The sequence below is a fragment of the Loxodonta africana genome, chromosome 6 (genome assembly GCF_030014295.1).
Source record: "Loxodonta africana isolate mLoxAfr1 chromosome 6, mLoxAfr1.hap2, whole genome shotgun sequence".
NCBI lineage: Eukaryota > Metazoa > Chordata > Mammalia > Proboscidea > Elephantidae > Loxodonta > Loxodonta africana.
The window spans coordinates 88,144,764-88,157,095 of NC_087347.1; the positions used below are offsets into that span (position 1 = coordinate 88,144,764).

The 12,332-nt window shown below is 37.0% G+C and overlaps 1 protein-coding gene and 1 long non-coding RNA gene across 26 annotated transcripts in view; one reads left to right on the plus strand and one right to left on the minus strand.

Annotated features, from left to right (window-relative positions):
• Positions 1 to 7,240, plus strand: part of BAZ2B (bromodomain adjacent to zinc finger domain 2B) — a 463,153-nt gene extending 455,913 nt beyond the window's left edge. For 22 of the 23 annotated variants that reach the window (XM_064287090.1, XM_023542904.2, XM_064287092.1 and 19 more), the window contains 3 exons: positions 110 to 375; positions 611 to 754; positions 4,387 to 7,240. In XM_064287090.1, coding sequence (XP_064143160.1) covers positions 110 to 375; positions 611 to 754; positions 4,387 to 4,540 — 564 coding nt within the window. In that variant the 3' untranslated portion in view covers positions 4,541 to 7,240. Of the gene's footprint in view, positions 1 to 109; positions 376 to 610; positions 755 to 4,386 lie in introns of those variants that run through there. The other variant, XM_064287094.1, reaches the window with a different exon arrangement.
• The window catches only part of LOC135231548 (uncharacterized), a 125,658-nt gene that overhangs the window by 105,954 nt on the left and 7,372 nt on the right, over positions 1 to 12,332 (minus strand). The window contains exon 1 of one of the 3 annotated variants that reach the window (XR_010322310.1): positions 192 to 243. The exons of the other annotated variants lie outside the window; for them this stretch is intronic. This is a non-coding gene — a long non-coding RNA (uncharacterized LOC135231548). Of the gene's footprint in view, positions 1 to 191; positions 244 to 12,332 lie in introns of those variants that run through there. 3 annotated transcript variants of the gene reach the window in all.

A 12,332-nucleotide genomic window follows, 5' to 3' on the forward strand; every position in this document is an offset into this window, starting at 1 on the left:
GATAATATTCCTTTTGTTTGCCCTGTTAGACTTTCATAATTTAAAATAATGCAAGTTCTGTAGACAGTTATTTGCTTATACCTCACTTTTTTTTTTTTTTTAATTAAAGGCAAGTGGTCAAACTCTAAAAATCAAAAAACTTCATGTCAAAGGAAAAAAGACAAATGAGCCGAAGAAAGGCAAGAAAGTACCTTTAGCAGGGGATACTGAAGATGAAGACTCTGCATCTACAAGCAGTTCCCTAAAAAGAGGAAACAAAGACCTCAAAAAAAGAAAAATGGAGGAAAACACTTCTATTAACTTGTCAAAACAGGAAAGTTTTACTTCTGTTAAAAAACCTAAGAGAGATGACTCCAAGGACCTAGCTCTTTGCAGGTACTATATAGTTACAACATTCCATTTTACTTGTCTAGAAATCTTTTACCATATTGAAGATTACTTTTGGACAGTTTGTAAGGAAATGTATTCCTTTATCTTTTTAAAATAATTTACATTAAGTGTTAACTTCTAAAATGATAATAGCTAAATTTTTAATAAAAACAGATCATTCTATACTAAAAATAGATCATTCTAGAGCATAGGTATTGATTTCATATATTATTTTCTTTAGTATGATCCTGACTGAAATGGAAACTCATGAGGATGCATGGCCTTTTCTACTTCCTGTAAACTTGAAACTTGTTCCTGGTTATAAGAAAGTTATTAAGAAACCTATGGATTTTTCCACAATTAGAGAGAAACTAAGTAGTGGACAGTAAGTAAATCATTCCCATTCAGTAATTATTTATAAAATGCCTGATATGTACTGCACACTTTTCTGGTCAGCCTAGGATATATTAACAGCAAACACATAGGCCCTGACTTTGGAAAGCTGTATGTATGTATTGGTTAAAGTAGGATAGCGTGGGAGACAAATCAGTTGAAATTACTGAAGTGGTTAAAAGGCGGTATGATAAACCTTCTTTGGACCACATTGGACGGGTACCAACCCAGACGAGGAGTAAGGAGAAGTATCAGGGAAGCCTCCCAAAGAATGTAACACATAATCTGGAGCCCAAAAATTAACCACTTGCTTTGTGAATCAATGGAATATTGACACCACCTCATGTGGATTTAATAAAAATTGACTAGAATATTTTCAGATTATCACAATTCAGGAAACCCTGGTGGCATAGTGGTTAAGTGCTACATCTGCTAACCAAAAGGTCGGCAGTTCGAATCCACCGAGTGCTCCTTGGAAACTCTATGAGGCAGGTCTACTCTGCCCTATAGGTCATTATGAGTCAGAATTGACTTGACAGCAATGGGTTTTTTTGTTGTTGTTGTTATCACAATTGAAGAGTAGAAGATAATTAGAAATTTTAAATGTGAAAAATCTTTATTCTAGGTTGTTAGAATATGCTAAAAATGCATTTATTAAATATGGAAGAAAACTATTATTTGCTCCTTTCCATCACGTTCTCCCTGTAATCCTATCACAAGAGTAAAATGACTTCCTGGTCACAGGTAATGCTTTCCGTTAGACCACCTCAAATTCAAGCCAGAGAATAGTAGCTTTAAGATGGTGGAATTCAGTTGATTCTGGCAGTGGCCCACTTTGGAGCCACAAGAATACAGCCGTTCACTTAAAGAACAAGCCCACACAAAGCCGTTCCACATGGGAGTAGCCAGAAGTTGTGGAGCTGCCTTCTCTCCACCATCCTCTCCTTCCATTTATTGCTATCTGCCAGTTGAGCTTAATGTAATCTAAGCCATCACTTTAGGTAGTCTTAAAAAACATGGAAAAAGGACTGTAAAGTGAAAAAACAATCATATACTGTATTTTAAAATTACATTGTTATTGCTATTATTACTCAATATATTATTTAGTTCTTTCCAGATGTTCTTTTGGTGAAAATTACTATACTCTAATTTATATTCAATTTAGAAGCATTGAGTAGAACTTCACTCACAGTGATCGCTGTCTCTCTCATGTATATCAAATGATCTACCAGACCGAGCAAATGACTAATTGATTAAGGCTGAAATATTAGCCTTTCAAATGATTATGTCTGCTTTGTTTTATTTTCAAAAAATTAGAGCAGGCACCTGCCCAAATTCAGAAACATTTAAAACTATTGGTTTTAATATGAACTAAACAGCAAAAGCTGCTGTCTAGATATAGCCTAGTTCTGCTGCTTTTTCTGTCTTTCAGACTACTCAGATGTTTAAGGGGACAACACAGTTCACAATAAACCCGGCCAGGACAAAGACTTAACGCAGGAAGACTTTACCAGTGTTTAAATTAGCTCTTGACTTTTGACTTCCATGATCCTCCAATTCCTGTATAGAGGATGAACCTAAATGTCAAAATCCCCAAAGTGAAGGCTTAGAAATTGACTGAAGTTCTCTTTTGAGAATGAGTCGTGAGAAATGATTGAGGGGAGCACGGTGGAGGCAGGCAGAGAGGAAGATATTCTGTATAAGCTATTTGTGACCCCAGCCGTGTGGTAGGCAGAACTTATTGGATTCATCAGTCTCTAACTTCAAGTTAATTAAACCCCTACTAATGAGTTCGTATACAGTATTTCAAATTTGTAAAGTAGAAATTTAGAGACCTGAAAGGAGGAAGTACCTGCTTTAATTAATCTTTCTGGACTCCTTCAGCTTCCACATCCCCCTAAAGGAAGGGTTTGAATGTGGGCGTTATCTCCCTAGAATCTCACCTAGAATTCTTTCCTACATTGCAGTCTCTGTAGCATCAACCATTAAGACCTTTTCTTGTGGTAAGGGATAGTATAAAGAGAAAAATAGTCCTTGAAGTAACTTTAAACTATTTTATAAAAAGTATTTCTCACATATAGTGTATGATTTCATTAATATGAAATATTCAGAATAGGTAAATCTACAGAGACAGAAAGCAGACTGATTGTTGCCAGGAGCTGGGGGAAAAGGGGTGTGGATATTAAGTGCTTAATGGGCTCAGGATTTCCTTTTGGGGTTAAAAATGTTTTGAAACTAGATAGAGGTTGTGGTTTCACAGCATCGTGATGTACTAAATGCCTCTGAATTGTTCACTTTAAAACAGTTGATTTTATGTTATGTGAATTTTACCTCAATTAAAAAAATTAAAAAATCCCAGAAGAAGAGGAAAATGGATGAGGTTATATGAGGGCTGACTCAACTCTCTGTGAGCTTGTTACAGACAGAAAACTTCTGTTTCTTTCACTGTTACACATAGAGAGTGAAAGACTATAAAGTATTTCATCAAAGAAACAGAATTCCATTTTATAAGGTCTTAGGACTTCAGTCCCTCACAGGTATTTCTAATGGGTAACTTATTTTAATATCCAACTTATGAATAAATTAGAATTAATTTAAAATTTGAATTTCTGAAAGCCCTCTTTCAGAATATTGAAATTGTATCAAATTGGGTTTGTGTTGGCTTTAGCTGTACCATTCTTCTCTGACCAGTAAGCTTAGACTGATTTATTCATCTTTCTGTTCTCCGTGCTCCTACACAGCAGAAGAGAATTGGGCTTATCCCACCAGAAAAGCATTAAAGCCACACTGCTTCATCGCTTTACCAGAGATAATGTTTTTCATAATGTTTTCTCTGGTAAAGGGATCCAGTTCCAGTCGCCAGAGTTGATTCTGACTCATGGCCAACCCTCCATGTGTCAGAGTAGAACTGTGTTCCATAGGGTTTTCGATGGCTGATTATTTCAGAAGTAGATTGCCAGGCCTTTCTTCTGAGGCATTTCTGGTGGACTTGAACTTCCCACATGCTTTTTTTGTCTGCTTTGGATCATCATGCCCCAGTGCTTGAGCAAAATAGTATACCTGGAGCAAGAAGGGAGATGGGAAATGGAGGAGGTTTAACGGAGAGTGTCATATCTTGGAATATCTGTATAAGCTACAGGGTAAGTAAGCATATTATTTATAGTGCATAGAAAGCATTTACATTATTCCTCCCTCAACTGAACATTTTTGAATGCCGATAATATGTTTAAGATATCTAAGCTGAGAATAGGGCACTATAAGCAATAGAAGAGTTAATAAACTAGTCAAGTGGGATGAGTTCTGTAACAGAATTTTGATATAGTTCATACAGGAAATGGGATATGAGAAAATGTCAGTTAGTTGAAACATGTCTTGATCTTCAGAGAGATTAGTTTTTCCATTTAACCAGTCTTTAAATCTTACATAGTGGCAGACATGGAATTTTTAAAAATGTTTACAAAGGAGTATCATATATTTTAGATACCAGTTGAAATACAGTTATCCTAATCTTTTCTTTTTCCTTTCAGTTTTACTTCTTATTTTACCTTTTATTACCTCTTCATTTTTATTATAAGCCTAAGCTGCAACCACAAAGGCAATCTCTAATCACGTGTTTTCTTTCAGGTATCCGAACCTTGAAACCTTTGCTCTAGATGTCAGGCTTGTTTTTGACAACTGTGAAACATTTAATGAAGATGATTCGGATATAGGCAGAGCTGGCCACAGTATGAGGAAGTATTTTGAAAAAAAGTGGACAGATACTTTCAAAGTGAGCTGAAGTTATAATAATCTTTCCTTTTTTTTTTTTTTCCTTTCAAACAAGGACAAATGAGACCAGCAATGTGAACTGTATTTACATAAACGTGCAAGGCACATACATAATGACTTTTTTTCCTTAAAATAAATATCACAGAAAAAAAGTATCAGAAGAATGATACCATTTTTAAAGGCTTCACTCCTACAACAACCAAGGCCCTTGGTTATTGGTTTATGTGATTTATCAGCTAATTTAGGTAGAACAGGGAAGCACACCCAAAGAATTTTCAAAGGAAAGGGTGTTATAGTGCAATAGCAATTAAAATATATCAAATCGCACTGAATATTCAACACCAGAGCTCTAACTTGGGAATGGTTCTCCTTTCCCTCTCAATAAATATCTATTTTTCATTTTTTTACTTTGTAGTTTATTTTTTAGTGAATGTATTTAATTTTATGAATTATTTATGATTAAACCACATCCAGAATCTTCGTTTTCTGTGAAAAGGAAGAACTAGAAAAATTGCTTTAAATCTTGAAAATACAACAAGGAATGTTTTAAAATATAAAACAAAGCCAAGTTAAACTGTTTACACTGATGTGCTATAAAAGCACCAAAAATAAACTTTACTGTAGAGTTACAAGTACATTTATATATATGTTGCTGCATCACTTGTGTAGTTAAATTGTATTTCAAGACAGTGAAGAAAAATTAACGTGTATATACTGTTCATTATTGTTTATATTAAGTCTTGTTTTAAATATGTATTATGTGTATATATTGTTTGCAGACATTATTGTTTATGCCTTAGAAGGACTGTAGCATTTTATTTTAGTCTGAAGGTAATTATAGCTATATAGCTTGTACAGTAATTATCCTCTACCTACACTGTGGGGTCTCCTTAATCTTGGTAGTGCCTGCCTTTGAAACAGGGTGTAGGGGATATTAGTTTTCCATTTTTCTATTTTGTTATATAATTTCAAGCCACCAGGGCCTAAATTAAAGTATAATCATTTGTATCCATGTGGAATAAAATTGTGACAATTTCCTACGCACACAGTATTTTTTCATAGAAACATTTCCCTCCCATTTGCCTTGCCTCAAAAATAAATTTAAAAGACATTTGTAACCACTGTGTTTTATCTACTGTGTGTTGGTTGTGGTGGCCTGTTGGAGGCAAATAGATCAGAATTTTTTTTGTACCTATGTAAGAGTACTTGAAATTTTATTTAAAATAAAATGTTGTGGAAAAGGTAGCATTCTTTTTTTTAGGAGTGTTATTTTTCACTACTATGTGTCGCACGGATACAATAAAAGACTTTTACAAACAAGTTTTTTAGTTTTTCTTAATGGACCTGAAAATATATTCTTTTCAGAAAGGCAGTTAATTTAAATTTGGTTTTTACAGAATCATACAGCAGTGTGATTGAAAAGACATTGTGCTGGGTGGAGGAGGGTGGATTTGAGTCATGTGATGTGACCTTCATGAGTCTTTTAACCTCTCTGGCCCTCGTTTTATTTCTTATTTCACATCTTTAATATGCAGATATTAAGGTACATTTTTAAGGTCTTGTTCTGATATGAGAAATGTCTCTAGTGGCAGACACATAATCCAGTTGTCAGTAAGAAATATTGATCGTATAAATTAGTTTAAGTCATGAGATACAAAGTCAAGCATTCCAGAAATACAGTTTGACACCTTGTGGGGTCTTCCACGGGGCTCTGGGAAATCACTGGTAAACAAGACAAGCATAGGCCCTGCCCACGTGGAGCTTACAGCCTAGTGGTCCTTAGGTAATGAACTCTGCTTTTAATAGTGAAGGGAGAATAAAAAAAACTTTGAAGGAAATATTTTTAACTTTAAAATGCTTTGAAGCCACAGAATGTTTTCCAAAATCCCTAGAGTTTTTGAAGACTTGTATGAAAATCAGGTGTTACTATGTAAATGTGTCAGTTTCTGTTACCCACATATTACAGTGATGCTTTAAGGGGGCTCATGCTGAATCAAAAATACCACGTGGAGCAGGAAATGAGGTGGCACTATGAATAACATGTTGGGATTTTGTATTGATAGAACTGCCAGAAGATGTTCTGTGGGGATTCTTCTGCGATTTGGGTTTTTTGCCTTAGAAATTATAATGCTTATGTTAATTTGTTAGATGGCATATAAGGGCCTTGATATTAATGCCTGCGTAGAGGCTCATGGCACTGGGTTGTTTTGGGGGGTAGAGGCTCATAAAGGAGAAGTTGATATTTGAACACACACATACACACACAAAGCAGACAGTTTTTCAAGAGTATCATTTTCTTTTAAGGATAAAGCTGTCTCTGAAAAAAGAAAAACCTGATGAATATTGGCTATTTGGGACTGGCATATACATTGTTCTTACACAAAAGGAGTAGCTATTTAGGAAGTAGGGGGCATGAATCTAAGATCCCAAAAGGGCTGAAATTGTACTAGGGGCTGATTGCTACTATACGTTTGTGGATCACTTGTTATGTAAACGACGAGTACATTTATATGCCCTAAGTTGGGTATATTGTCAGTTAAAGCCAATGTCATTGTTCTCCTCAAATATAAAAAAAAATTATCCTAACCCTCTGCTTTCAATAAGAAAAATTAGGCTTTAACCTAAACCTTCTCCTTTTAGTCCTAATTGCTGTATAAAAATAGATTGTAAAAAAAAAAAAAACTGGTTTGCCCTGAAGTTTAGATTTAAATTATGACTCAAATGGTGACAAAGTAAGAATAACCAATCAAGTAGAATGCACTACTATTAAACCCAGAAGTTAATCATTAGTTTGAAACAATACATGAAAAGTAAGTTAATATTTACTTAGTTATTAACCACAATGTAAATTAAACAGGTAAAATGTATGTATGGGTATATCTTGAACTCAGAAGAACTAAATTACCACGAATGCAAGGTTATCTCTTTTTCTTGTTCCAACACGCAAATAAAATTTGTTGCAAGAATCAATTGGTCTCAACCCACCTGGATCAAAGGAGAATGAAGAACACCAAGGTCACACGATAACTTTGAGCCCAAGAGACAGAAAGGGCCACATGAACCAGAGACTTACATCATCCTGAGACCAGAAGAACTAGTTGGTGCCTGGCCACAACCGATGACTGCCCTGACAGGGAGCACAACAGAGAACCCCTGAGGGAGCAGGAGATCAGTGGGATACAGACCCCAAATTCTCATAAAAAGACCAGACTTAATGGTCTGACTGAGACTAGAGGAATCCCGGCAGTCATGGTCCCCAAACCTTCTGTTGGCCCAGGACAGGAGCCATTCCTGAAGACAACTCATCAGACATGGAAGGGACTGGACAGTGGGTAGGAGAGAGATGCTGATGAAGAGTGAGCTACTTGTATCAGGTGGACACTTGAGACTGTGTTGGCATCTCCTGTCTGGAGGGGGGATGGGAGGGTAGAGAGGGTTGGAAGCTGGCAAAATTGTCGCAAAAGGAGAGACTGGAAGGGCTGACTCATTAGGGGGAGAGCAAGTGGGAGTATGGAGTAAGGTGTATATAAACTTATATATGACAGACTGACTTGATTTGTAAATGTTCACTTGAAGGTCAATAAAAATTAAAAAAAAAAAATTCGTTGCAAGAACTAATTTTAATTGTAGTTGTAAAGCATCTGGTCTTAATGTACCCATCTGCGGTCCTTCCCTTTCCCAGCCCCTGCACACCAACCAGTACCCTTTCAGGAAGTTTAAAATCCTGTTCTTTTATCCTTTTCTCATTAAACAAATCCTCAACAAGGAAATCTGATATCGATTATTTACTCTTTATTGTAAATTTAATTTGTGGGCTACCTCTCTCAAGATTATTTCCATCTGAAATATATCCATTAGAGAAATGAAAGAGGTTTGTGTTCTGTTAAAAGAATTTCGTTCCAATAAGTAGATAAGGGAACTCTAACAGTAATGTGATTCTTATAAAAAAGTCCAGCATAGAGAAACTGCTAAAGCCTGACCCTTAACTCTTGAAATCTTGCTTCAGTAAGATCTCTTAGGCCTGCTTACAAACTCCACTTTAAAAAAAAAAAAAATTTTTTTTTTTTAGGCCTCAACTATACAAAATTTAGGTACTTCATGGCACACTCTCCACTTTCTACTTTTTTTTTTTTTTTTTTAATTCTACATTAGACGAAGGTTTCCAGAACAAACTACCTTCTTATTAAACAATACACATATCGTTTTGTGACACTGGTTGCCAACCCCACAACATGTCAACATCTCCCCTTTTTGACCTTGAGCTACCCATTACCAGCTTTCCTGTCCCTTCCTGCCTTCTCACCCTTGCCCCCTTTAGTCTCCTTTTGTTTTATGGGCCTGTCTAATCTTTGGCCAAAGAGTGACCCTCAGGAGTGACTTCATTACTGAGCTATAATGGTGTCTGGGGGCCATCTCCACATTGTTCTTACAAAGCCCTTCTTTGATTTTTTCATTTCTTCCAATTCCTTCCCCGGCTCCGAACCCCCCTGTGCAGAAATACTTTTTGATATGTCTTTCCAGTCCACCTTTTTAAAATATATTTATTTGGCTATATATGTATCTTTTTTTAATATAATTTTTATTGTGCTTTAAGTCAAAGTTTACAAATCAAGTCAGTCTCTCACACAAAAACATGTATACACCTTGTTACACACTCCCAATTACTCTCCCCCTAATAAAACAGCCTGCTCTCTCCCTCCACTCTGTTTTCGCTTCCATTTCACCAGCTTCTAACCCCCTCCACCCTCTCATCTCCCCTCCAGACAGGAGATGCCAACATAGTCTTAAGTGTCCACCTGATCCAAGAAGCTCATTCCTCACCAGCATCCCTCTCCAACCCATTGTCCAGTCCCAATCCACGTCTGAAGAGTTATCATCGGGAATGGTACCTGTCCTAGGCCAACAGAAGGCCTGGGGGCCATGACCACCGGGGTCATTCTAGTCTCAGTCAGACCATTAAGTCTGGTCTTATGAGAATTTGGGGTCTGCATCCCACTGCTCACTTGCTCCCTCAGGGGTTCTCTGTTGGTGTTCCCTGTCAGGGCAGCCATCAGTTGTAGCCGGGCACCATCTAGTTCTTCTGGTCTCAGGATGATGTAGTCTCAGGTTCGTGTGGCTCTTTCTGTCTCTTGGGCTTGCAATCGCCTTGTGTCCTTGGTGTTCTTCATTCTCCTTTGATCCAGGTAGGTTGAGACCAATTGATGCATCTTAGATGGCTGCTTGCTAGCGTTTAAGACCCGAGACGCCACTCTTCAAAGTGGGATGCAGAATGTTTTCTTAATAGATTTTATTATGCCAATTGACTTACATGTCCCCTGAAACCATGGTCCCCAGACCCCTGCCCCTGCTATGCTGGCCTTCAAAGCATTCAGTTTATTCAGGAAACTTCTTTGCTTTTGGTTTAGTCCAATTGTGCTGACCTCCCCTGTATTGCGTGTTGTCTTTCCCTTCACCTAAAGTAGTTCTTATCTACTATCTAATTAGTGAATACGCTTCTCCCACCCTCCCTCCCTCCCCCTTCTTGTAACCATCAAAGAATTTTTTCTTCTCTGTTTAAACTATTTCTTGAGTTCTTACAATAGTGGTCTTATACAATATTTGTCCTTTTGCAACTGACTAATTTCACTCAGCATAATGCCTTCCAGGTTCCTCCACGTTATGAAATGTTTCACAGATTCCTCACTGTTCTTTATCAATGCGTAGTATTCCATTGTGTGAATATACCATAATTTATCCATTCATCCGTTGATGGGCACCTTGGTTGCTTCCATCTTTTTGCTATTGTAAACAGCGCTGCAGTAAACATGGGTGTGCATATATCTGTTCGTGTAAAGGCTCTTATTTCTCTAGGATATATTCCAAGAAGTGGGATTGCTGGATCGTATGGTAGTTCTATTTCTAGCTTTTTAAGGAAGCGCCAAATCGATGTCCAAAGTGGTTGTACCATTTGATATTCCCACCGGCAGGGTATAAGTGTTGCAATCTCTCCACAGCCTCTCCAACATTTATTATTTTGTGTTTTTGTATTAATGCCAGCCTTGTTGGAGTGAGATGAAATCTCATTGTAGTTTTGATCTGCATTTCTCTAATGGCTAATGATTGTGAACATTTCCTCATATATCTGTTAGCTACCTGAATGTCTTCTTTAGTGAAGTGTCTATTCATATCTTTTGCCCATTTTTTAATTGGGTTGTCTTTTTGCAGTTGAGTTCTTGCAGTATCATGTAGATTTTAGAGATCAGGCACTGATCAGAAGTGTCATAGCTAAAAACTTTCTCCCAGTCTGTAGGTAGTCTTTTTACTCTTTTGGTGAAGTCTTTGGATGAGCATAGGTGTTTGATTTTTAGGAGCTCCCAGTTATCTAGTTTTTCTTTTACATTCTTTATAATGTTTTGTATAGTGTTTATGCCATGTATTAGGGCTCCTAATGTTATATGTGTATCTTTAAAAATATATTTAATATATATTAATAAAATATTTAAAAATATATACAGTGCTTTTAAACCTGTATCAATTGCATTATGCTATAAAGCTCATTCTGTTTTTAATTCTGATTCTTCGGGGTTGAAAAACTATGTAAATCTACTTCATTATTTTTGATTGCTGTAATGTATTCTGTGACTGGCATAAACCACATTTTACTTACAAACTTCCATAGGAATGAAAGCTTAAGTTGCCTGTAACTCCTGGCCACCACAAATAATACTGCAATGAATGTTGTCATAAATGTCTTCTTATGGACCTGTGTGTGGATCCAGCCTCCAAGATGGCCTCCCAGTGGCCCCCTGGTATTCATGCCCTTGTATAAGCCCTTCCCAGATTGTATCAGGGTTAGTCTGTATGACCAACTTAATATGGCAGAGTGATGGTATGTGACTTCCAAAAATAGGTCATAAAAGATATCACTGCTTCTACGTTATTCTCTTGAATTGCTTGCTCTGGGTAAAACCAACCAATATGTTGTGAGGAAAACTCAAGCAGGCCTATGGAATGGCCAATAGCCAGTACCCACTTGCCAGCCATGTGACTGAGGCATCCCGGCAGTGGATCCTTCAGCCCAAGTTAAACCTTCAGATGACTGCAGCCTCAGCCAACATCTTGACTGCAACTTCGTGAGAGGCCCCGAGCCAGAACTATCCAGCTAGGTGACTTCTGAATTCCTAACCCAGAGAGATTGTGAAATAATAAACGTTCACTGTTGTTTTAAGCCATTAAGTTCTGACGTAATTTGTTAAAGAGCAATAGCTAGCTAACACACTACGGTAAGAGTTTCCCTAGGATCTATACACAGGGGAGAATCCCCAAGTTGTTGCCTATGTATGCGCTTACCTTCCATGGTATTGTCACACTACTCTCCAGATGACTGCACCAGTTTACACTTCTGCCAGCACTGGAGAGGGTTCTCTTTTTCCCTACCTCCCAACCAAAGTTCAGTATTTGTTTAGATTACTTATTTTTCACTAACAATTCATACAGGTTTTGAATTTGAAGGCCATGTTTGGGAAAGTATCAAGTAATTTCTCTAATCATGTTAATAACTTCAACTTGTCTTTTGGTAGTTTTACATAGATATTATATCTAAGTCTATCAGCCTTCTAGAAACCATAAAAATGGCCCCAATTCTATTTTCAGTAGTGATATCCAGGAGATGAAACAATAGCATTTGCTCTAGTTAGTTGACAAGGCTGATATTAATAAGGAAAAAGCTCAGGTATATATAGGTGGATAGAAAAGATGGAGGATTCCTAGGTATTACTGGTATTATAAATTTACAAGTTAACTGTAGCAAAAGCAGTACTTGA